This window comes from Aethalodelphis obliquidens, unplaced genomic scaffold (assembly GCF_003676395.1).
Source record: "Aethalodelphis obliquidens isolate GAN/ISIS:26980383/991018 unplaced genomic scaffold, ASM367639v1 scaffold17, whole genome shotgun sequence".
NCBI lineage: Eukaryota > Metazoa > Chordata > Mammalia > Artiodactyla > Delphinidae > Aethalodelphis > Aethalodelphis obliquidens.
Genome location: NW_020837961.1, coordinates 17143179 through 17168836, shown reverse-complemented (window position 1 = coordinate 17168836; position 25658 = coordinate 17143179). Strand labels below are relative to the sequence as shown.

Genomic DNA, 25658 nt, shown 5'->3' with positions numbered 1-25658 from the left:
ATTTTAGGTTTTGTTAGTGATGGACATTATATATAACAGGTGTGCAGCAGAACCTTATGAAATAAAAACAGATCTTGGTTTTTCACTTTTGGATTATCCACATAACCATTTTTAATACTATATTTACTTTTCCACTGGTCCTTAATACGGAGTATACTTAAAGTAAGTACAAATTACATTAAAACCACAAGCAAGGCTGTTTGTCTGGAAAGTGAACACATAAAATAAGGTTGCATAGTTTTAAAACCAAAAGTAAATGTACTCTGGTTTATAAGTACTGTATCTGCCCAATTAATATTTGTAATACTGCACATTATTGTGGTAACTGAGATCTCCTATGATAGCTAAGACATTTAATAAATCAGAAAAGGCCAGTGTGTTCTAAATTCCGGCAGTATTTGAAACTGAATCCATTACCTTCTCAGGCATTGGTTCCAGTGATTGTTAATCCAGAAAACCTTGCTGATTCCATTTTTAAGATGATAAAACTGGATAGTGAGACCCAGAGGTAATGGAACTTGTCCAAATTTTCACTCTTCTGGAGCCAAAGAGTGCTTGGCGTGAGTGCATGTATACACACAGCCATTGTTAAGCACAGCTCCTATGCATGAAATTGTAGAAAGATTTTCAGTATCATAATAACTTGAAAATTTAAAGCAACTGTATGATCCTGCTTTAACAATATCTAGCATCTAGCTTTTAACATGGAAGATGTCCATGAGAATGTGTTCATGCTAAGAATGAAAGGGAATGTACAGATAACTCCTAATTAGCATGCATAGGGACTTTGTGGCCACCTGCAAATATAAACACATATAACCACTTTCACATCTGGCTTTAACCATTTTTAAAAAATAATTTTTCTTTTATTGGCTGAAATACTTCTATAAAGAGACACTTTCCCCTCACCTGTCTTAGGGTTACACAGTGTTGCAGTTCATATAGGAAAGGCAGGATATGATAAGTGCTTGACTGCTTTTATCAGTTTTCAAGAAAAGGAGTTGGCTCCCCTTTTCCAAAGGCAGATAATATTATTTTTTAGATCTGGCCAGTGGGAACACCTTTAGGTTAGCTCCTGAGTCCTATAGACACATTCACAATAGTCTTTAATAGTTTCCTTTCTCTGGTATAACAGAAAGTTTCAGGTTCCTCTGATATATTTCCTATACTAGACCTGGAATCAACCATATCTCCAGTAAGCCCTGGTTTCTTTTAGTGGAAAATGGTGTTTCAGTATCACAATCTGGTACTAAGGATGCTGTGGCTAATAGATTGTTCATTGTTTCTGGGCCTTTTCAGTGTACAGACTAGGGAATTTTTTTTTTTTAAGTTAAAACAGCTTAATAAGTTTATACTAGTAAGTCCAATTCAAGTTAAGCACTTTGGGATGTTTAAACTTTTCTCACTTCTGTTTCTGTTTTTTTCCTTCCACAGTAGTAATCCTGGTTTTCAAGGCCATGGCAAATGATAGACTGTGTCATGATTATTTATTTGCTTTATGCCACATCATATACATAATAGTTTCAGTGTAATATTACCAATACTACCTCACTGATAAAAATTACTGAAAACAGTTATATTTTCTTTTCATATACTCTCTCTATTTTCCCTCCATATTTTAGCTTTTTAAAAATTCTGAAATACTTTCCAATTTATAGAAAAGTCTTAAAAGTAGTGTAGACTTCCCTATGTACATTTCACTCAGGCTTCCTATTTGATAAAATTTTACTGCATTTGCTTTATCGTGCCCTCCCTCTCTCTCCCTGCTATCTCTCCCCCACCCACACACATACACAATTTGTTCTTATTATATTTTTTCCTGAACCAATTAAGAGTAAGTTGTAGACATGATGTCCTGTTACCCCTAAATAATTCAGTGTATGTTTTTTAAGACAAGGACACTCTTACATAACAACAGTATAACCATCAGATTCATGAAATTAATGCATGTACCTCATTCAAATTCTGCCAGTTCTCCCAGTTATGTTTTTGATAGCAAAAAGGACATATGTTGCATTTATTTGGCATATTTTGTTCTCTAGATATCTTTTTTCTTTTTTTTTTATATTGGAGTATAGTTGACTAAGAATTGCTTGTTTAATCAAACAATTAACAACATTGTGTTAGTTTCAGGTGTAGAGCAAAGTGATTTATTTATACATATACGTGTATCTATTCTTTTTTCAAATTCTTTTCCCATTTAGGTTATTACAGAGTATTGAGCAGAGTTCCCTGTGCTATGCAGTAGGTCCTTGTTGGTGATCTATTCTAAATATAGGCATGTGTACATGTCAATCCCAAACTCTCAATCCATCCCTCCCCAACCCCAGCCAAACCATAAGTTCATTCTCTAAGTCTGTGAGTTTGTTTCTGTTTTGTAAATAAGCTCATTTGTATCATCTTTTTTAGATTTCGCATGTAAGCGATATCACATTATATTTGTCTTTCTCTGTCTGACTTACTTCACTTAGTATGATAATCTCCAGGTCCATCCATGTTGCTGCAAATGACATTACTTCATTCTTTTTTAATGGCTGAGTAATATTCCATTGTATATATGTACCACATCTTCTTTATCCATTCATCTAGCAATGTACATTTAGGTTGCTTCCGTGTCTTGGCTATTGTAAACAGTGCTGCAATGAACATTGGGGTGCATGTATCCTTTTGAACCATGTTTTTCTCTGGATATATGCCCAGGAGTGGGAGTGGGATTGCTGGATCATACGGTAGCTCTATTATTAGTTTCTTGAGGAACCTCCATACCGTTCTCCATAGCAGCTGTACCAATTTACATCCCCTCTCTTTTCTTTCTTGATCTTGGCATTTTTGATGAGTGCAGACCAGATATTTAATAGAATTTCCCTCAATTTGGGTTTGGCTGACATTTCCTCTTATGAATCTTTGGCAGGCATACCATGTTCTTAGTGTAACTTATCAGGAGACATGTTATGTTGATTTCGTCCTTACTGGTGAGGTTAACTTTGATCACTTGGTGAAGTTGGTGATTACCAGGTTTCTCCACTCTAAACTTACTTTTATTCCCCCCTCTTGTAATTAATAAATATTTTGTGGGAAAATACTTTGAAACTGTAAATGTCCTGTTCCACAACAAACTTTCACTAACTCCTTTTAGCATCCATTGATGATTCTTTTCAGAATAAATTTCTGATGGTTGCCACATGTTGGTTTTTTATTCCATTATTTCTTCTGCAGTTTATTAGTTGGCACTTAACTTTATTTATTAGTATGGATTCATGGATTCCTATTTAATCCATTATTATCGTTATTCATTTTGATGCTCAGATTGCCTCAGATTTAGTCAGTAGGAGCCCCTTCAGGCTGGCTGCTATGTCTTTTTGACATGTCCTCATCATTCTTTGAACTTCCTTACTTTCTGGCACAAAAAAGTTTTCAGGCTTACGTTTTGTTTTACTTTCTCTGCCCTGGGAATCAGTTCTCTCCCCAGGAGTCCTGATTCTTTTTAGAGGATAATGGTACTTAGAAACTAAGATATAGACACTTGATAAGCTCGTTGCTACAGGTATGTCATTGTCTCTAGGTCCTCTTGGTAGAGCTAAGAAATATATGTATGGGGACTTCCTGGTGGCACAGTGGTTAAGAATCCACCTGCCAATGCAGGGGACACGGGTTTGATCCCTGATCTGGGAAGATCCCACATGCCATGGAGCAACTAAACCCATGCACCACAACGACTGAGCCTGCACTCTAGAGCCTGTGAGCCACAATTACTGAGCCCACGCGCCTAGAACCTGTGCTCTGCAACAAGAGAAGCCACTGCAGTGACAAGTCTGCGCTCCACAACAAAGAGTAGCCCCCTCTCGCCACAACTAGAGAAAGCCGGTGTGCAGCAATGAAGGCCCAATGCTGCCAAAAATAATAATAATAATAAATAAATCTTAAAAAAAGAAATGTATGTATGAATGCATGTATGTGTGTGTATGTTGCATGTATGTATGTGTATCTCTGTGTTATATGTGTTTGTGGGTATACGCATGCCTGTAGTAATTTAATCTATATTAATTTTGCAGTCTGTGCAAAGATTCACACACCTCCGTTTGAAGTCCACAGGGTTCATTCTAACCTTCTGTGTTTTCATATTTGTAATTCCATTTTCTTTGTTTTTTTTTAATTTTATTTTATTTATTTATTTTTGGCTGTGTTGGGTCTTCGCTTCCGTGTGTGGGCCCTCTCCAGCTGTGGCGAGCGGGGGCCACTGCTTGCTGTGGCGTGCATGCCTCTCACTGCGGTGGCCTCTCCTGCTGCAGAGCACGAACTATAGGCACACAGGCTTCAGCAGTTGTGGTGCACGGGCTCAGTAGTTGTGGCTTGCAGGCTCCAGAGTGCAGCCTCAGTAGTTGTGGTGCATGGGCCTCCATGTGGTGCAGGGGGCTCCATGGCATGTGGGATCCTCGTGGACAAGGGCTCGAACCCACGTCCCCTGCATAGGCTGGCGGACTCCCAACCACTGTGCCACTAAGGAAGCCCCCTGTAATTCCATTTTCTGAGAGTAAGAAATGTGGCTCCCATTATTACCAATTTACTCATTTGTTCATTTTTCCCCCTGTATGTAATGAGTTGCATTTTTGATCCCATTGGTGCAGGCCTACCAAGCTTAGCCATGCTTTTGGCTATGAGTGCTTCCTTGGTCCCAATAAGTTCCTTTGGTCCAGGCTTCAGCTGCCAAATTAAAATGAAAGGAAGAGAAGACAAATGATCTTTTTTTTTACAAGTAAAAGGAAAGACAGAGGAATCCTACCATTTAAAAAATATTTGAACCTATCTACAGTGTCAGAGCATATTATTACTACATACTATGTGCTCTCTTTTAATTGTAGTTCAGTTTTAACTCAATAGGTCACTGTACATTTAATGTTCACCATCAGTCCTTATGTCATTGTATGTCTAATTTTGGATTTCTAAAGCCTGTTCTCTAGTGGATTTCTAGGAAGGCCTTGTGGGAACTATGCTCCCTAAGTTCTGGAATGTGGAAAACAGTTCAGCTGTGGGTCTTAATGCTTGAAGTTAGTGAGGGATACAAAATCCTTGATTCAAATTTTCTTTCTTTGGGTATCTAAATATATATTTCTATTGTTTTATGCAAGTACTACTGATGAGCAAAGTCTGATGACAATCTGATTTTCTTTATAAGAGAATAAGCCATTTGATCTTTTTGACTAGATGCTCAATTAATTTTAGTAGAGTATATCTTAATGTTGGTTTTTCTGGGTCAGTATTCTTAGGTACATGATTGGCCCTTTCATTATGTGGTTTCAGATGTTTTTATTTTTATATCAGAAAAGTTTTCTCCAATTATTGTTATATTGGTTTAATTTCCTTTATTTTTCTTCTTTAGGACTCATTCATTATATGTATGTTGGATCTTCTTTAAGTATCGTTGATATTTGCCATTTTCTTTCTAATTTTTTGCCTTTTTCATTTGTTTTAGTTAAAAAATTGTACTTTTTATGTTCTCTTTCATTTACACAGCAGTTCTGTTGTGTTTATTAACTCTTTGTTCTAGTTTAATTCTTCTTTTTTGAATTGATTTTTCCATTTCTTTTTGTCTCCTGAGTTTTATCACCTAAGCTATGGGTAGATAATTTGGGGGGGGGGGTTAATTCTAATTTATGTTGTTCTTTTGTATTGTGAATAATTTTTAAAAGTCTTTTCAGCTTGTTTAGAAATAGTAGGTTATAGTGTTTACCTATTTTGTTGGCAGGTCTTTGTGGTGTGCTTTCATTGTGTTCAGAGATTTATCCTGTTCTTTTTTTTTTTAATGTAACTTTGTATCAGATTTCACTTCTATCATTTTCTTTTATTCATTTTTATGTGAAGTTAGTTAGCCTTTCTAAATACACAGAGATCTTCTCCAGTTTCTGTGTAATGTTTGAAAGTATGTCACCTTGCTATATAAGATCTCCTCACTCCTTTCTCCTTCCCCACTTTATCTAGAATTTCGCTTTTCTTTTTTTTCTATTGCCTCTCGTCTCTTCAGTTTGGATCCTGTTCCCAGCAGTTTCTCCTTGGTGTGACTTTGTTCTGGAGGAGAACTTTGACTGATTAGTTTTGAGAATTGTAGTGACTGGATGCCCTTAAGAGTTTATTGTGAACCCTTTCAATCATATGCTATTGTAGTGAGCAAAACCCATTCCTTTTTATTCACTTTTCTCATTTTCGCCTGCTCTGCTTCATAGAGAGTCCCTGTTGGCTATTTTGCAGTTATTTTGTTCTGTGGACTGGTAAAATGCCCTGTTACTGTCCTCTGCTTTTTCCTGCACAGATGATACTACCCACATAGATCTTGTAACTATTGGTGGCTTGTCCCCACCTTCTTGTATTTTGGGATTTTGTACATGAGGTTTTGATTTTGCTGTCTAATTGCTCTAATTTATGAGGTTTAAAATGTAAGCTGGGGCTTCCCTGGTGGCGCAGTGGTTGAGAGTCCGCCTGCCGACGCAGGGGACGCGGGTTCGTGCCCCGGTCCGGGAAGATCCCACATGCCGCGGAGCGGCTGGGCCCGTGAGCCATGGCCGCTGAGCCTGTGCGTCCGGAGCCTGTACTCCGCAACGGGAAAAACCGCAATAGTGAGAGGCCCGCGTACCGCTAAAAAAAAAAAAAAAAAAAAGTAAGCTGTTGTCTTCCCAGAATTTCCACAAAATTTTTCATATTAAAAAGTTGTGAACTACTACCCACTAGACCGTGCTGGCTTCTGCTCTCAAGGTTAATGTGATTGCATTAAATATGATCTAAACTATAGTTAAAAGTTAACTATATGTTATTCTTATATTGTTAATAACTACTAGATTGGTGTCTAATTAAGAGCCTTTCTGTACCATCTACAGCTAGATTGTTATAAAAACTGAATATCGTATGTCTTTGGTGACCTCTTGAATGCGTTAGCTAGGAAAAAGATATGGAAGAAATTTCTCATATGTAAAATATTAAGAATAATTATCGGGAGTTCCCTGGTGGTCTAGTGGTTAGGATTCAGCAGTTTCACTGCTGTGGCCTGGGTTTAGTCCTTTGTCGGGGAACTGAGATCCCACAAGCCGTGTGGCAATGACAATGCTGGATTTTAAAATATATATATATAACAGCTTTACTGAGATGTAACTCACATACCTTATAATTCATTCAATTAAAGTATACCATTCAGTGGGTTCACAGAGTTGTGCAACCATAACAGCAATTAATTTTAGAACATTTTCTTCATCACAGAAAGAAACCTCATACTCACTAGCAATGACTCCTCATTTCACCCCAATTCTATCCTTCCCTCCCCAGTAACCCTTGGCAACAACTGATCTTTCTGTCTCTGTAGATTTGCCTATTCTATACATTCCATATAAATGGAATCATACAATATGTGGTCTTTTGTGACTGGCTTTTTTCACTTAGCATGTTTTCAAGGTTCATCCATGTTGTAGCATATATCAATAGTTCATTTTTTAAATTGTCAAATAATATTCCATTATATGGACATATCACATTTTATTTATCTGTTCATAATTTGATGGACATTTCAATTGTTTCAACTTTTTTCTATTATTAGCAATACTCTTATGAACATTTGTGAACCAGTTTTTGTATACATGTATGTTTTCATTTCTCTTGGGTATACACCCAGGGATAAGATTGTTGGGTCAAATAGTAACTATATGTTTAATCTTTTAAAGAACTACCAGGTGATTTTTCAAAGTGGACATAGCATTTTACATTACCACCAGCAATGTATAAGGGTTCCCATTTTTCCATATTCTTGTCAACACTTGTTATTGTCCATCTTGTTGATGATAGTCATCCTAGTGGATGTAAAGTGGTATCTCGTTGTAGTTTTAATTTTCATTTGCCTAGTGGATATTGTTGTGCAACTTTTCATGTACTTATTAATCACTTGTATATCTATTTTGGAGAATGTCTATTCAGATCCTTTACCCATTTTTAATTGAGTTTTTGGTCCTTTTACTATTGAATTGTAAGAATCCTTTATATATTCTAGATATATGTCTCTTTCAGATATATGATTTTGTAAATATTTTTTCACATTCTGTGGATTGTCTTTTTACTTTATTGATGATATTCTCTGAGGGGCAAAAGTTTTCAATTTTGATAAGGTCCAGTTTCTCTGTTTTTTCTTTTGCCACTTTACTTAATTTGTCAAATCTAAGAATTTTGGACTAAATCAAAGTCACAAAGATCTACTCCTATAGTTTCTTCTAAGAGTTTTATAGTTTTAGCTCTTACATATAGGTGTGTGATCTATTTTGAGTTAATTTTTGTGTATGGTGTGAAGAAGGGGTCCAGATTCATTGTTTTTCATTTAGCTCTCCAGTTGTGCCAGCACCATTTGATGACCCACAAAATCTGATATGTAGTATGTTCATTTTTCTTCAATTCCACTTTCTTGTTTATATTATGATTGTTTCTCTGATACATGAGTTTTTCTAGACTCTTCTCCTTTCCAACCCATTTGTGATCTAGTTACATTTTTGTAATTGATTTCTCACTTAAATGCATTTTGCTCAGAGATTGTAGTATATTATAATACTAATTATTTGAGATTTGAAGAGGATAATATTATGGTCTAGTTATAATGTAGTCAATTTTCATTCCTTGTGTGCCTGTAAAGAATGAATATTCACATTTGTTGTATATAATTACTTTATGTTTCTTAGATCAAACTTGATAAATTAGAAGTTTATGTCATTTGTATCCTTAGTAATTATTTAATCGACCCAGTGTCAGTTTTGGATTAAAAGTGTGTTAAAATCTTTTACTGTCAAGGTGGGTTTCTCTGTTTTTTCCTTTTAGTTCTGTTGATTTTATTTTTTCAATGTTTAGTTTTAACTCATTGTGGGAAGTTTCAAGCATACCCAAAAGGAGAGAAAATAGTTTAATCAGTCCCTCCCACCCTCCCATCTTTAATCATTATGAATATACATGGCCATTCTTATTTCATATATTCTCTCTACCCTCTTCTGTGCCTCTCCAGTATTTTCTAGGAGATCCTAGACATATACTGTTGCTTTATGGACTCAGTTTAGATTTACTCACACATTACCACAGTGTTTGCTCCACAGTATTTGGACCTCATGATGTCCATTCCCTTTTACATCTCAGCCTGTCTGCAAGCATTTTCCTTTTGTTCAAAATATTTTAGTATTTTAAGTATCTTCTAGTGAAATCTTAGTGGTAAATTTTCTCAGTTTTTGTTTGCTTGAAAATGTTTTTATTTTAATCTTATCTAATTTTCAGAAAATTAATGCAGAACTCAAGTTGATAGTTATTCTCCCTAAGTATTTTGAAGATATTACTCACTTAGCTGCCATTGTTGCTGCTGAGAAATAAATAGGAAGTCTAATTTCTGTTTCTTTTTAGGTAATCTCATTGGCTACTTTAAGGACTATCTTTTTCTTTGGTATTCTGCAGTTTCACCATGATGTGACAAATAAAAGTATGTCATAAGTTATTGGATGATAGTAATTTTGAGTTACTAACATTAAACTTCTTAATATTCTACTTCTAAATGGTGATCAGTAGTCTGTCAACAGCTAAGTACATAAGGGAATGCTTGCTATTTATTTTAAAAGACCCTATGGTGTATCTTTCTGAAGTACACAATTTGTCAGCTTTAAAACTTTTTTCTCAAGACCATGTGTATGTAAACAGAGATAGAGATAGTATGCTTTCTGTATCTTTCCACAGCGCTATTGGAAATAATTATGAAAAATGGAAGCACTGCTGGAAATAGCCCTCATTGCCGAAAACCGTCAGGTAGTAGTGATCAAAGCAAGCCTAACTGCACAAAGGACAGCTACTCTGGTAGTGGTGAAAGTGGAAAAGGCTACACCAAAGACCAAGTAGATGGAGTTCTCAGGTAGGAATAAATAACTTATGTGTCCATTATAACTGATACTAATATAAGTTTAATGTCGTAACACCTAAAAAATGGGTTTGGATTATAATTCAGTAGCAGAACAGACATTGAGGAATTGAACTCTGGGTGTCTTATGCTTTATATTCTTTATAAAATCAGTCTGTAAATTACCAACTCTGGAAGTTTCCATCTTTTAAAGTAACTATAAGCCACAAAGCTACTTACAGAAAGAAAATTTTTGAGGCAAATTGTTTCAATTTTTGACACAGTACAGTGTTTAGATAACAATATTGAAAGAGGATAAAGAATTGTTTTGTCATATATATATGTATATATATGAAAGCAGGAGAATTTCATATGAGAAGAAGATTGAGGGCAACTGCAGCAGCATTTTCAATTTCCTACTTATATTAATGAAGGATAGTTTTTTTTTCTGTTTATATTCTTTCTTTAAGGCTATCTTTATACATATGCAAACACTATAACGTCCTCTCCTTTTAATATTTTTCTTACTCTGATCATTCTGTCTCAGTGTTTTAGTTTTACTTCATGATACACTTCTACTTAAAGCAGAAGAATTAGGTAGAATTGGAAAATTATGAACTGGGTTTTGGAGATTGACTTTATTAATTTTATAATTAAGAAAAGATTTTCTGGAAAGAAAATGAACTTCTGAATATGAAACACTAGAGAAAATACTGTTATGGTCTCCTGCTGTAGCTTAAGGAAACTGTATTGATGTTGTACTGAAATTGCTGTCTAAGGAAACTAAAGTATAAGGATGAAGGACTCTGAACAGTGATTAATCGGATAATTCAACATACAGAGTGAATAGTACAGTGAACTAGCTTAAGTGAAAAGTAGGTAAAGCTAGTTTTCTTTCTCTTTTGCCCTTTCTTACCTATTTCTCTTTTAATCTTATTTTCTTTCTTTTTTCACCCTTTTTTTCCCATTCTTATTTTTAGTTAATTCTTTTTTACTCACCATAATTTGGAATTGAAGTTATTTTTAAATCAAGTATCAATGTATTTATATTTTGCTTTTCTTCATATATATTCAGATGCTAAAGCTTGAATGTAACATTTTATCTGTGTGACCACAATAAGAAACAAAGACTCCATAATCATGGTAAAGGATATTTGGTTAGTCTGAATGGTAGTGAAGTACTTTGAGAATTATAAATAATCTTGCTAATGACTTTTATAACAGTAGTATTGTGTCAGAGGTGGCTGAATAAGTGAATAAATGAGAGACTTGCTTTTGAATTTCTTTAAGAAAAACCTTTAATTAAACAGTGTGCTAAAATGTGTTTCAGGAAACCACATCTCTCCAAAAACAAATTTTATTTTCTTGTAGAAATTACTTTTTACTGGGAGAACTTGTTCTCAGTAAAAGACCTAAATAGAGTGAATTGTGTGAAAGATGAAAGATGATAGTGGGTGCAGATCCCCTTTGTATATGGCCAGAATTGGACAGATGGAAATAAAATGTTGAGGGAGTTCCTGTCTTTTGGGTCTGTGTTCTCTATGAAATTGGAGTTGAAGTTATCCTCTGACAGTTAGAAGAAAAGAGATGAGATTGAAAGCTTGAGAAGAGTGGTAAAGGTATAGAATATTTGCAGAGGGGAAAGGCAGATGGAATGGGAGGATTGCTGGCTAGCACTGTGGACCCAGCCAAGTTTGATACTGAATTTTTATGGAGTACAAGTATTAGCTTAGTAGTATACCTGTATTAGAGATTGTTTCTCTTATCAATAATTTTAGCATACCTTTTTTAAATTAAATAAATGAAGTTTTTGTCCTTTGAGGATAAATATGATCAGAACATTCTTTAATAGAACCCCTAAGTTATTCAAAGTATTTCTCTTGGTACCTTATACTGAATAAGAGTTGCTTAGCTAATCATGTAACACTTACTCGTTATATTAGCCTTTGTAAGTGTCACTTTAGTGAGGTAACAGATCACCAGCAAACACTTACATGCTGTATGTTTTTGTTTTTGTTTTACCTATACACAGGGGATTTTTCTGAAGAAAGCCATGTTATCTTGGTTAGCACGATTATGCAAACAAGTTGCGCAGTGACAGTTTGGCTCAATGGGAGAAGCCATGCAATAATACTGCATCCATTGCATAAGTAAGAGCTAGGTTACAGTAAGACTGAAGAAAAAGTGTGTAACTTTGTAAAAACTCATATTCTGTGAAACTAAGCACTGTTTGTTGTCTTTACATTGAAATATATTGAAAAATTACAGAGCAAAAGGTGTCCTGGATCTAATTTAAAGAGACTTTTAATATCTCATAGAAAAAAAGCCCATCTTTTATTTTAAAAATTTACAAGATCAGTGAGAAATCATTAACTGGCCATCATTATATTTATCAATTAGGAACACTTCTGTATAACTGTTAAAATTATTTGAATTATGGGGATTTCATTAGGATTGGATTTAAGCTGTAGTTCTTTAAATGAAAAGAAAATAAACCATTGTGCTAAATTTATAAAATAAATAATCCTTTGTCTCAGGAGTAAAGAATTATTTTCCTAAACACCAATTAAATTTGAAGTTTATTTAAAAATCATCTATAATATATGAAAAAAAGAATAGAAAGAGACCCCTCCTTCCATGGCCAGAATGCTTTCTCACACATAAAGGAAGACATAAAAGTTGAGCCATGCATACATGTCCCCTGTTGAGCTCCCAGACATATCTTTCTGGCCTTTTTACACAATATTTTCTTCCAGGGCAGGTAATAGATTACCTCTTTTTTCTTTTCTTTTTTCTTTCTTCCTTCCTTCCTTCCTTCCTTCCTTCTTTCCTTCCTTCCTTCCTTCCTTCCTTCTTTCCTTCCTTCCTTCCTTCCTTCTTTTTTTATTCTTTGGTGAGGATGGTGAAGAAGGTTTGAATCTTTCAGTAAGGAGCGAACTATAAAAAAATGTGACAAAGCAGTTAGTTGGTGAACAGGAGTATAATGAACAATATATAGAATAAAATTAATTTGTGAATGGTAATTTCTCATTTAGGTGTGAAAAATTAAGTAAATGAGTATATTTGTAGCGTTACTTGAGATACGTACTCTACAGCTTGTCCATTGGTAATGTTGACTTTATACCTCTCTGCTAGCTTCTCAAAGAATTTCTTCTCTAATATTATTTTAATTACAGTTGAAAATTACAGATGAAAATTACAGATGAAAAATTCAGTGCAAGGAAGATATGGTAGAGCTAGATACAGCTAAGAGTTAGTGAAATAATTGTTTTTCCTACCTTTTTTCTCTTTGTGACAGTACTTAGCTTTATGACCCATCTCTAGAAGACTGGTGAATCTCTAGAAGGTGAATTCCAACCTAATTTCCCTATACTATCCAGCAGCCCTCTCCTAGACTGCCTTTTTCTATTGCCTAGCCTTTTGTGCTCAGGAAATAATCAACAAAATAATTTTATAGGATTAATCTGGTACATAAGGAAACATCTTACGCATTCAAAGCAAGTAGTAATGACTTTAGGATTGTTCAGTGTTTTGTTTATCACTGCCTTTTGTCTTTTGTGTTCAGATAGTGTCTGTCATATTTTTAGCTCTGGTCCTTGTCCCACAGTCTTCTATTCCAAATTGATTTTTTGGTGCCAACTATATTTTTCTTACAGCACTTAGTATCTTTGGTCCAAAAATGACTTTTAGATCTTCACCATTTCTGCCCTCAAATTGTACTAGTCATCCATCCATTCAACACATACAGTGAACAAGACACAATCCATGCCTTCAAGGGGCCTAATAGTCTGGAAAAGTAGGCGAACCTGTAAACTGATAGCTGTGGTACATTTAAGATAATTGCTGGGATAGGGCTAAGTTCAGAGAGCTTTGGGAGAATATAGGAGGGTCACCAAACTTAGTCTTGAGGAATCTGAGTTCTTGAGAAACGGAAGAGCTCAGCTGAGGTCTGAAGACATTGTAGAAACTAACTAAACAAGAAGAGAGGCAGAGAAGGCATGTTTGGGGCACCAAAACCAACAGAGAATCTGTTTAAACACTGATTAGAAGAGCAAATAGAAGGAAGTGGTTGGTCTGGAGTCTGAATGGGCTCCTTTTCTTCTTTATTCTGATTCTGAGACAGCAGGATTTTCAAGTCAGACAAACTGAGGATTGAAGCTTCACTTGTGAGGCCTTTCCTAATCACCCTATTTAAAATAGCAGGCCTCTCTTTCCATTCACTCTTTCCCTTTGCCACTTCATTTTTCTCTAAATATATTATCACCATATGATGTCATATGATGTACTTCGTATTTTACTTCTATATTTGTTAATTGCTTGTCTCTCTCCCAATTGTAAATTTAATGTGAGGAGGGAATTTTTGACTGCTTCATTTACCACTATAGTGTCTGAAACAGCATCTAGCAGAAAGTGGATATTCAGTAAATTTTTGTTGAAGAAATAAATTCTGGTTTCCATCTGTTACTTGGTTATATGACATTTGGCAATTTACATAACCACTCGAAGCCTTGATTTCCTCATTGGTTAAATAGGAATAGTATCTACCTAATGAGTAAATGAGATAATTTGTATAAAATAATCAGCATAATAAGATTCTACGATTCTTTACGTGAAATTTTTGTGGACCAGATGTAGTTTGGAACTCGAGATCTTCATATTTTCGAAAAGTAATAAGGAGCATATGTTATAGATTACATAATGTCTTAGCAGGGTCTGGTAAGCAGCCCTAACCTAATAGTGCCATTCCTGCAGCAAAAGGTACAAATATTACACTTAAATGTGATAAATGAAGACTCTATAGCAGCTTCACATCAGTTCAGTTTTGCCTTTGAAATTTTGCTTCTGACAGTTTCCAAGTAAGGTTTTTGCAGTCAAGTTAGTTATAGAGTAACTTCCATTTTTCAGAACTTTATGGATGTTGGAACATGGATATGGGGTTGTGGATATGTGCCTGACACACAGTAGGTGTTCTGTACATGTCGTTCTTCTCTTTTTTTCTATCACATAGTTTCTTAACATATCTAGGAGAATGAGTCTCTACACAGGCAGTGATCGTTCTCTGTTTTGTTCTCTAACAGATCTCAAGTGCCCTGGGATGTAGTTCATGCTCAATAAATATTATTGACTAAATAAAGGAAATGTCATGTTTATGAAATGATATTGACTTGTGTTCATATTTATTAAGTATCTAAAGTAGAAAAATCTAATTTTAATTATTACTCTGAAGAAGACTGCCTAACAGATTTTTGTTGTGATTATTAAAAAATTCTATAATATTTTCAGTGTGTTCTTTTTTTCCCCTTGTTCATATAACAAATGATGAATGCTTTCATTATGAAAGGAGAGCTAAGGTTCATTTATTCCATAAATATTTACTGAGAACCCATCATGTACCAAGCACTGTGATGGCTAATAGGTTTAGTAGCGAAATAAGATCAATCTTGTCTCTTTTCTCTGAAAATTTCAAGTCAGCCTTTGCAGTTCTTTAGCTGTCAAGGAACAATTGTGCCTCAGATCCTTTTACTTCTTACTACTTCTGTCATCAGGGCTCTCATACATGGAACACATTTAAAGTTATATAGTACTCAACAAAAAATATTTAAAATGTAGCTGTATCTTAGTGAAGAAAAATTTTTAGGCCATGGGACAATGTTAGCATACAAAAGGATTAGTATTCTCTGCTCCATTCAGAGTATTTCTTTTCCTAACATACTTCAAAGACTCTGGGCTTAAATATATTTAGGATTATAAACATGTTTTTAGGGTTATAAACCCATATTTAGGGTTATAAACATGTAAGTAATCATTAAGAGTATGTTCATCATAATGAAAATCAGGTGTAACAAATATTTTTGAGTCCATGATGTATTTTATTATGAGATTTTATCTTTCATAGAGACTGACACAAATGAATTTTCTTTATCATTGCCTAGCTGAATTAACTTGCCTTGACATTGAAGCCATAGGGTACTGTAATTGCCTACATGCACTAAACTGTTGCTTTGATATTTGGTTAGGTTACATTATGCAACAATAAAACTCTTGGAATGCAATGCACATTAATCTTTAGCTGTGACATACTTGCGAGGAGTTTTGGAATTTATTTATGCACTTAAGAGTACTATAAAATTGTTCTTACTCTCTCCTTTTAGTTACAGTGTGTGCTCTGTCCTTCATCCACATTTGTTATGAGCTTTGCTTTACTTCTCTGTAGTTGTGATAAATTGCACCAAGGACATTCTTATGGTCAATTCTTCTTAGATTGGGAGAGGTTGGAAAAATGGTCTGTGATTGAAAAAAAGAATGGAGCAATAACCCTTAATGGATAAACTATAACTTGATGTCGAGAAAACAGTCCACAGACAGTTCTTTATACTATTCTAGTAAATTAAAAAATAGAGGTATTACTCGAAGCTCTTCGTTGAAGTTTACTTACAATGTAACACATTCTCTTGTTCACAGCATAAACAAATGTAAAAATTACTATGAAGTACTTGGAGTTACCAAAGATGCTGGTGATGAAGATTTGAAAAAAGCTTATAGAAAGCTTGCTTTGAAGTTTCATCCAGACAAAAACCATGCACCTGGAGCAACAGATGCTTTTAAAAGTAAAGTAAACCTTTTAAAGCAATTTTCTAAGCCCTTTTCAGAATCCGTTTTACAGTGTTTTAGAATATTAAATTCTGCCTTTAGACTGGTGCATTTAGAGGCCAGCATAAGCAAGCCTCCTCAAAATCCTTTAAAACTTCACTGTTAACTTGTTATACCAAGAGCCAAACAAATGCTGTTTGGCTTCACAAAAGCAACATGTCAGCTTTGGCAAAGGTCTAAGTAACTTTTCTAGATACCCGTGCATGCCTTCTAGTTTACTACACACAAGTAGTGTGATGATTATGCATGAGCTTCTAGCATGTTACCAGCTGGTTCTAAAAGAACTAAAAGCAATATATTTTTTATGAGTTTTTAAGATATTAGAGACTGTCTAGAATTGAGAAATTACTTGGAATCACTATTTGTCCAGTATTCTTCTATTTCTGTTAACTCTGGCCACTTTTTGCATATTTTATATGTAGTTCTAACTACTGTGATTTTTTTTTCAAGAATGTTTCTTTTCTCTTGGCTAATATTTTCTTCATTTTCTTTCTTATTATTTCAGTTTTTTTGCCAATTTAGTAAATAAGTGTGAGAGAACTGATTTTATAATTCATGTTTATTACAATTTATTCATAATAGTTAATTTCTGATTCATAGGAAAATGCTTAAATTTGCGATTATTTGTTCTCGTGAATTTGGCATTCATAAAACCAATGTATGATGTTTACAGTGAAATGCTGGGGTCTTGGAATAACAGGAAGGAGATAATCATTTTAAATGTTCCTAAAAGATAGACGACTCAATTGTCATTCATAAAAATACTGTTAACATTGTTTGCAAAACAGTTTTATTTTTTAAAAGAAGTTGGCAAGCAAAATACATTTGGAGATTATTAATATTTTCCAGCAGAAGCAGCTGCCAAAGTGGTGCTGGTGAAAGTAGACCGTCTCTGTGACAGTGAGAGCCTTCTCTGTCTCCTTAGATTAGAAGTGGTGTGTTGAAAGCATAGGAAAAGCTGCTTTACTCAAAAACACTAACTTTAGCACATATTCCTCCCCCAAAGTTAAAAACCTTTTTTTCACTTTCTGAATTAAAATCGTTTAATTTAAAATTTTTTGTGTTTTTAAGATGTCTAAACACATTCGGCAGTGAGTTATTTGCATGTTTGTGATCTGTTAGATGATTTCAGTATTAATTCTTCATTAATGTTAAGGACATTTAACTGCTTCTTTCTCCCATTTCTGTACTGAAGTCATGTTAGCATTATCGGTCTTAGAATAACAGTAAGTGAACCTACCAATATTTTACAGCCTGTGTTGTGTTTTGAAGAGGTGAGCAACATATATGTCACCCCACACAGACACTTAGAGGAGTTTAACAAAGGTGATTGTTCTTTGGTGTGGTACATTTCAGAGTCTAATACTACACTTTGCAAAACTAGAAACTTAATATTTATCAACATGCTTGGCGGTGATTCATCTCTAGAGGAAGGGCGCACATTATTCAATACATAGGGGGTTATTTGTAAGTCAGAATGCCAATTTATTAACTCCAAAGAGGATCATAATAGGGTGGTGGCTGATGAACCCATATATCATTGAGTGGAAACTACATAGAAAACCAAGATTGTTGGGACTTCCCTGGCAGTCCAGTGGTTAAGACTCCACGCTTCCACTGCAGGGGGCCCGGGTTCGATCCCTGGTCTGTGAATTCCACGTGCCGCGTGGCATGGCTAAAAAAAATAAAGAAAAAAAACCCAGATTGTAAGCCAGAGATGCTTGGTGAGCAAAGGTAGTTAATTAGAAAATATTACTGTTAGTGTGTCAGCACACAGAAATGGCAGGTTTCATTCATTCAACACATAGGACCTTTTCATTACCTTCTGAATCGTCTTATTTTATTTTTAAGCATTTGATCTAAATTTCTGTGTTTGGGATACCAAGCTGTTTATTCTAAGTAAAGACTATAGCTTTTTGTTTATATGAGAGGTAAGTATAGATTTATTGCTCTGTAATTGCCAAAATACTTTTTACAGAAAATGGAAACCACTTGTTTTTTATATCTTTCAAGAATAGAAAAAGAGGAGATAATTGGTTACGGAATTAAATTAGATAGAAGAGATATTTTCATTTGTGTGTTTTGTAAAACTTTAAAAATAAAAGTTTACTATCAAAGAGAGTAGACTAGGGGCTTCCCTGGTGGCACAGTGGTTGAGAGTCCGCCTGCCAATGCGGGGGACACAGGTTCGTGCTCCGGTCCAGGAGGATCCCACATGCTGCGGAGCGGCTGGGCCCGTGAGCCATGGCCGCTGAGCCTGCGCGTCCGGAGCCTGTGCTCCGCAACGGGAGAGGCCACAGCAGTGAGAGGCCCGCGTACCACAAAAAAAAAAAAAAAAAAGAGAGTAGACTAAATGAACTCTTAACTTCATGTAGCTCTTTCTTTGTTCTTTAGTTAGGTTTGTGAGTTTCTCAAAGCAGAGAATATTTTATTTACATATAGACAGTGACTTGCATAGTATATATAAACGTACCTTAAAAAAATATTTGAATCAAATGGATCCCTTTTCTTCTGTCTGATGTGGATATCTTCAAAACATGTCCAGTCTACCTTGGCCTTCAAAGACTCCCAAGTATTTCACAGTCTATTTGAATAGTACATGTGCCTGTTTACATATACTTGAATATAATGACAAGGGCATTGATTAGCTGTTTATATGTTTGCTTGATAAATAATAATGGATCAGATGCTACTGCCTGTGTTAGGTTTGGTAGTTCAATATTCTTAACATCTAGAGTGAATCTATAAGAACAGAGATATCAGTTCTACCCTATGGGCTAATTCTGAGAGATATACAGTAAGAAAATATGAGATACCCTCTTACTCAAAGAATGTGTAATTTTTGAAGAGGAGACAAGACTCACACAGAACATTTGGAATAATGGTAATACCTAACATTTGACAAGCATTTTATAGTTTTTTCATTCTTATTTTTAAAAATTTAATGCTTATTAACAATCTTCTGAAATAGATGGGAACCAGTGTCATTCTTTCACAAATAAGAAAATTGAGGCTCAGAGAGATTAACTGATTTACCCAGGATCTCCCAGAAGACTGAATGTAATTAAATTCAAAACATAGAATAAAGATGTCTGAAGAAAAGTCAGAAAGATAAAGTAGAATTATAATGAGTAATTGGAGAAGCCGTCATATAATTGGTGAGAATTAAGAGTTTACACAAGATGTGTATGATTTCTATGGTTAGTGAAGAGAGAAGATGACAGAAACTTGGATATGAGAATGAGGGAAGTGATATAAAAGTCAGTGACGGGCTTCCCTGGTGGCGCAGTGGTTGAGAGTCCGCCTGCCGATGCAGGGGACACGGGTTCGTGCCCCGGTCCGGGAAGATCCCACATGCCGTGGAGCGGCTGGGCCCGTGAGCCATGGCCGCTGAGCCTGCGCGTCTGGAGCCTGTGCTCCGCAATGGGAGAGGCCACAGCAGTGAGAGGCCCGTGTACCGCAAAAAAAAAAAAAAAAAAAAAAAGTCAGTGACAACGTCCACTTTCAGGAAGATGGAAGAGATATACTTTTCCCTCTTCCTCACACTAAAGTGCAATTGGATATTAGTTATAAAATAAAACAAACATAAGAAAACTGAAACATAGAGGGAAGAAGGTAGACCAGCTAAGGACCTTGGGACCCAAAGAACAACATGGCAGTGTGTTGCTTGGGTTGCATTTTGCCTTTTATGTCTTAGACTGGGTGCCGGAGAAGCAGATAACCCAGAAACACCAATGAGCACAGACAAACAATTCCCAAGAAAGGCCTGCTGTCTCTAGCCAGACAACCCGGAAAGGGGCAACATAGCAAGACAGAAAACTTTTAAGCAGTAGCCGTTCTACCGCAGCCAAATACCACAGAAAAAACTGTGGCCCCACCCACACCCACACCAGCGGAGGCTGAGAACCTATACTGTCACCCTCTCCAGGCTGTAATGAGATGCTCTACCCTCCCAACTGGGGTGGTAACATAGAAGATTGAGTAGGGAGCTGTCACTTCCACTGCTACCAGCAGTAACAAGGTATCCCTTCCTCTCCCCCACCACCCGGGGTAGTGTTATAAGTGGCCTGGAATTTCACTGCCATCCAGAGGTAAGCAAAGCCATATCATTGTGGTGTCATTAAAGCCACCTGGGGAGCAATAATGAGGCACCCCTCCTCTTTCCAGCCAAAGAGATATCAGTGGAGGCTTGATTGGGGACTGGAAATCCCATCCCTGCCCATCAGTGATGAGGAGCCTCTTCTTTCAGACGTCATCAGAGGCCAAGGGGGAAACCTCAACTTCTGCTCCCACCTTGGAGTAACAAGATGGTATCCTCACTTCCTGTACCAAACAGGACAATTAAAACAGAAGCTTTAGAAAGGTCGACAGCTTTATAAGATAATACCTCAAATGATCACAAATCAATTGAAAACCACTTACCATACTAAACATTAGGAACACTTCAAATCAAATTTAAAAAGTCAATCAACAGAAATGCACATGAAGAAGACAGAAGAGTTAGAATTGCCTACCAAAGGCTTTAAAGCATCCATCATAAAAATGCTTCAATGAGCAATTACAGATATGCTTGAAAGATTTAGAATAAAAGTCTCAGCAAAGAAATAGAAAGTCAGAGCAAATAAACAAAAGGTATAAAGAATCAAATAGAAATTCTGTAAATTAAAAGTGCAAAACCAAAATGAAACTAGCAATGAATAGCATAAACAGCAGAATAACAGAGGAAAAAAAAATCAGTGAACTGGAAAATAGAAAAATGGACATTATTCAGTCTGAACAGTGGAGAAAATAGACTGAAAGAGAAAAAAGGAACATAACCTCACATACAAGTGAGACTATAACAAAAGATTTCACATTCTTATATGTTTCCTAGAAGAAGAGGAGAAAGAGGGCATAGCTGAAAAAGTACTAAAAAAAAATAAAGGTTGAAAACTTCAAATACCTGACAAAAGATATAAACTTCCATAATTTAAAAAGTTGAGTGAACTCCAAAAAGATAAGCCCAGTGAAATCCACACCAAGACACATCATAGTCAAATTTCTGAAAACTGAAGATAAAGAAAAAACCTTGAAAGCAGCAAAAGAGAAGTGACACCTTACCTATAGGGGCAAAGCAATTCAAATGACAGTGGATTTCACATCTGAAATCATGCAGGCCAGGAAGAAGTGGCACAGTTTTCAATACTGAAAGAAAAGAAACTATCAACCCAGAATTCTATACCCAGCAAAAATATCTTTCAGGAATGAAGGGGAAATCAAGATATTTTCAGATGAAGGAAAAGTAATAGAATTTGTCATTAGCAGACAAAGAATAGCTAAAGGAAAATTTCTAAACAAAAGGAAATAATAAAAAAAAGGAATCTGAAATATCAAGAAGGAAGAAAGGACAGCATAAGCAAAAATATGGGTAAATGCAATATACTTTGCTTCTCTTGAATTTCTAAATTATGTTTGACATTTGAAGCAAAAATTTTAATCTGATGTGGTTCTCAATGTATGTAGAGAAAATACATAAGGCAGTTACATTATAAATGGGGAAGAACAAAGGAAAGTAAAGAGAAGTAGAAGTAAGGATTTCACAGTACACTTGAACTAGCAAAGTGATGATATTAGTAGGCTGTGGTAAGTTATGTATATATAATGTAATATCTAGAACAACCACTGAAAAACTGTACAAAGAGATAGAGTCAGAAAACACTAGATAAATCAAAATGGAATTCCAAAAAGCATATTCACATAACTCCCAGGAAGTCAGGGAAAAGAAAACAGAACAGAAAACAAAAAATAAAATGGTAGACATAAGCTCTAACTTATCAGTAGTTACATATAAATGTAAATGATCTGAATATATCAATTAAAAGACAGATCGGCCGAGTGAATTAAAAATATATGACTCGACTATATGTTACCTATAAGAAACTCACTGCATTTATAACAATATAGACAGGCTGAAAGTAAAGAACTGAAAAATGATATATCATGTAAACATTAATCAAAAGAAAGTGGAATGGCTGTATTAATACTAGAAAAAGTAGAATTTAGACTAAAAAAATTACCACAGATATTATGTTATGATAAAGGGACAATCCTTCAAGGGGATATAACAATATAAATGTGTATGCACCAAAAAACAGATGCAAAATATGTAAGTCAAAAACTAATATGACTGGAAAGAGAAATAGGTAAATTCACAATTATAGTTGGAAACTTTAGCAGCTCTCTCTCAACACTTGATAGAACAAAAAGACAGAAAATCAGCAAGAATATAAAAGAATTAAACACCACTATTACCCAAGAAGATTTAATCAACATTTATAGAACACTCCACCCAACAGCAGACTCTAAAATCTTTTCAAGTGCTCAGAACATACTCCAAGTTAGACCATGTCCTGGATCATAAAATAAATTTCTACCAAGTTAAAAAACTGAAATCATACAGAGTGTGTTCTTTGACCACAATGAAATCAAAATAGAGTCAATAACAGAAAGATAATTGGAAAATGTTCAATCACTTGGAAACTGAACACCACACTTCCAAATAATCTATGGGTAAAAGAAATCTCAAAGAGAATTTCTAAAAAATACATTAAACTGAATAAAAATTCAACATATCAAAAATTCGAGGGAACCAGCTAAAGCAACACTAAGAGGAAACATAACACTTAGTGCACGTGTTAGAAGAGAGGAACAGCCTTAGTCATCTAGGCTTCTCCTCATGAAACTAGAAAAAGAAAAGCAAAGTAAACCTAAAGCAAGAAGAAGGAAGGAAATAAAGGTGAGAGTGGAGATCAGTAAAATTGAAAACAGAAAAACAATAGTGAAAATCAGTAAAATTGAAAACAGTGAAACAAAAGAACTAGTTGTTTGAAAAGATCAATAAAATTGACAGACAGACAAAGGGAAAAAAGAAGACAATTTACTATTATCAAAAATAGTATCAGAAACAAGGATACAAACTCTGCAAACATCAAAAGGGTAAGAGAATACTATGAACAGCTCCACACACATAAATTTACAACCAATTTTTTGAAAATTGAAAATGATCAGAACTCACTCACTTTGAAGTAGGTAATATGAACAGCCCTATAACTGTTAAGTAAACTTGTAGTTAGGAAACTCCCAAAAGGAAATCTCCAGGCTCAGATGTCTTTATTGGAGAATTCTATGAAACTTTTCAAGAAGAGTTAAAACCAGTTCTACAGTCTCTTCCTGAAAATAGAAGAGAAGGAAATATTTCCCAGTCCATTTCACAAAATTATTATTACGCTGCTATCAAAACCAGTCAAAGGCACTGCAAAAAAAGAAAACTACAGGCTAATATCCTTCATGGAATAAACCCAAATATCCTTAATAAAATATTAGAATTCAACAATCTTTTAAGGGCTTCCCTGGTGGTGCAGTGGGTAAGAATCTGCCTGCCAATGCAGGGGACACGGGTTCAAACCCTGGTCTGGGAAGATCCCACATGCCACGGAGCAACTAAGCCTGTGCGCCACAACTACCGAGCCTGTGCTCTAGAGCCCGCGAGCCACAACTACTGAGCCTGCGCGCCTAGAGCCCGTGCTGCACAACAAGAGAAGCCACCGCAGTGAGAAGCCCGCGCACCGCAACGAAGAGTAGCCCCCGCTTGCTGCAACTAGAGAAAGACAGCGCACAGCAACAAAGACCCAATGCAGCCAAAAATAAATAAATTTTTTAAAAAAACAAAACAAACAATCTTTTAAAAAAATTATACATCCTGACCAAGTAGAGTTTATTCCAAGGATGCAAAGCTGGTTCACTATTTGAATATCAATCAGTGTGATCCACTGTGTTAATAGGCTAAATAAGAAAAATCTTATTTTATCAGTCAGTGCAGTAAAAGCATTTGAAAAATTTCTCCACTCATTCATGGTAAAACTGACAGGAAATAAAACACTGATAGAAAAATAGTAATTCCAAAGGAAACTGCCTCAAATTGATAAAAGAGCAACTATGGAAAACCTACAGTTAACAGTATACTTAACAGTGAAAGACTTAATTCTTTCCCCCTAACACTGGGAACAAACAAGAATGTCCCCTTTCACCACTCTTAATCAACATAGTGTTGGAAATTCTAGTCAGTGCATTAAGGTGAGAGAAGGAAATAAAAGGCACACAGATTGGAAAGGAAGAGATCAAACTGTCCCTATTTGCAAATAACATGATCATGTATAAAATACCCATGGAATGTACCAAAAAAAAAAAAAACTCCTAGAACTAATAAGTGAATCCTGCAAGATTTCAGGGTACAAGATAAACATACAAAAATTAATTTCTATTTAGCATATTTCTATATACTAGTAGTGAACATGTAGACACTGAAATTAAAAATACATTACTGTTTACAATCACACACACACAAGAAATACTTAGCTGTAAATTTAACAAAACTTGTATAAGATTTGTATGTTGAAAGCTATACAATACTAATGAAAGAAATCAGAGTATCTAAATAAATGGAACGATATATCATGTTCATGGATTGAAGGACATGGTAGTAAAGATGTCAAGACTCCCCAAGTTGATAAACACATTTAATACAGTTCCTGTCAAAATCCTAACAAGACTTCTTTGTAGATAAGAGCAAGTTTATTCTAAAACTCATATGGAAATACAAAGAACCTGAATAAATAAAAATGGTTCATTAAAGGTAAGGAGTAGGAGTAATTAGTGTACCTGATTTTAGGACTTACTTTATAGCTACAGTTAGCAAAACAGTGTAATATTGGGAGAGGGATAGACACATAGATCCATGGAACAGGGCAGGGAACCCATACAGTATGACAAAGGTGCAAAATAATTCAGTGGAGAAGAGATAGCCTTTTCAGCAAATGGTTTTGGAGCAATTGGACATTCATAGGTAAAACAACAACAACAAAATTTAACCTTGACCTAAATCTCATGCTTTATATAAGAATGAATTTGACATGAATCTTGAATATAAATATAAAACAACACTTTAACTTTTAGCAAAAAATCATGGAAGCAAAACTTTAGAATCTTAGGCTATGCAGTGACTTCTTAGACTTAACCTAGACAGTTTATAAAACAAAAAGTGGATAAGTTGGACTTCATCAAAAAATTTTTTGTTTGCTCCACA

The 25658-nt window shown here is 35.2% G+C and overlaps 1 protein-coding gene across 5 annotated transcripts in view; it reads left to right on the top strand.

Annotated features, from left to right (window-relative positions):
* Positions 1-25658, top strand: part of DNAJB14 (DnaJ heat shock protein family (Hsp40) member B14) — a 43709-nt gene that overhangs the window by 6045 nt on the left and 12006 nt on the right. For 2 of the 5 annotated variants that reach the window (XM_027116992.1, XM_027116991.1), the window contains exons 2-3: positions 9730-9901; positions 16349-16494. In XM_027116992.1, coding sequence (XP_026972793.1) covers positions 9730-9901; positions 16349-16494 — 318 coding nt within the window. Of the gene's footprint in view, positions 1-9402; positions 9479-9729; positions 9902-11918; positions 12037-16348; positions 16495-25658 lie in introns of all 5 variants that reach the window. The other 3 variants (XM_027116994.1, XM_027116993.1, XM_027116995.1) reach the window with 3 other exon arrangements.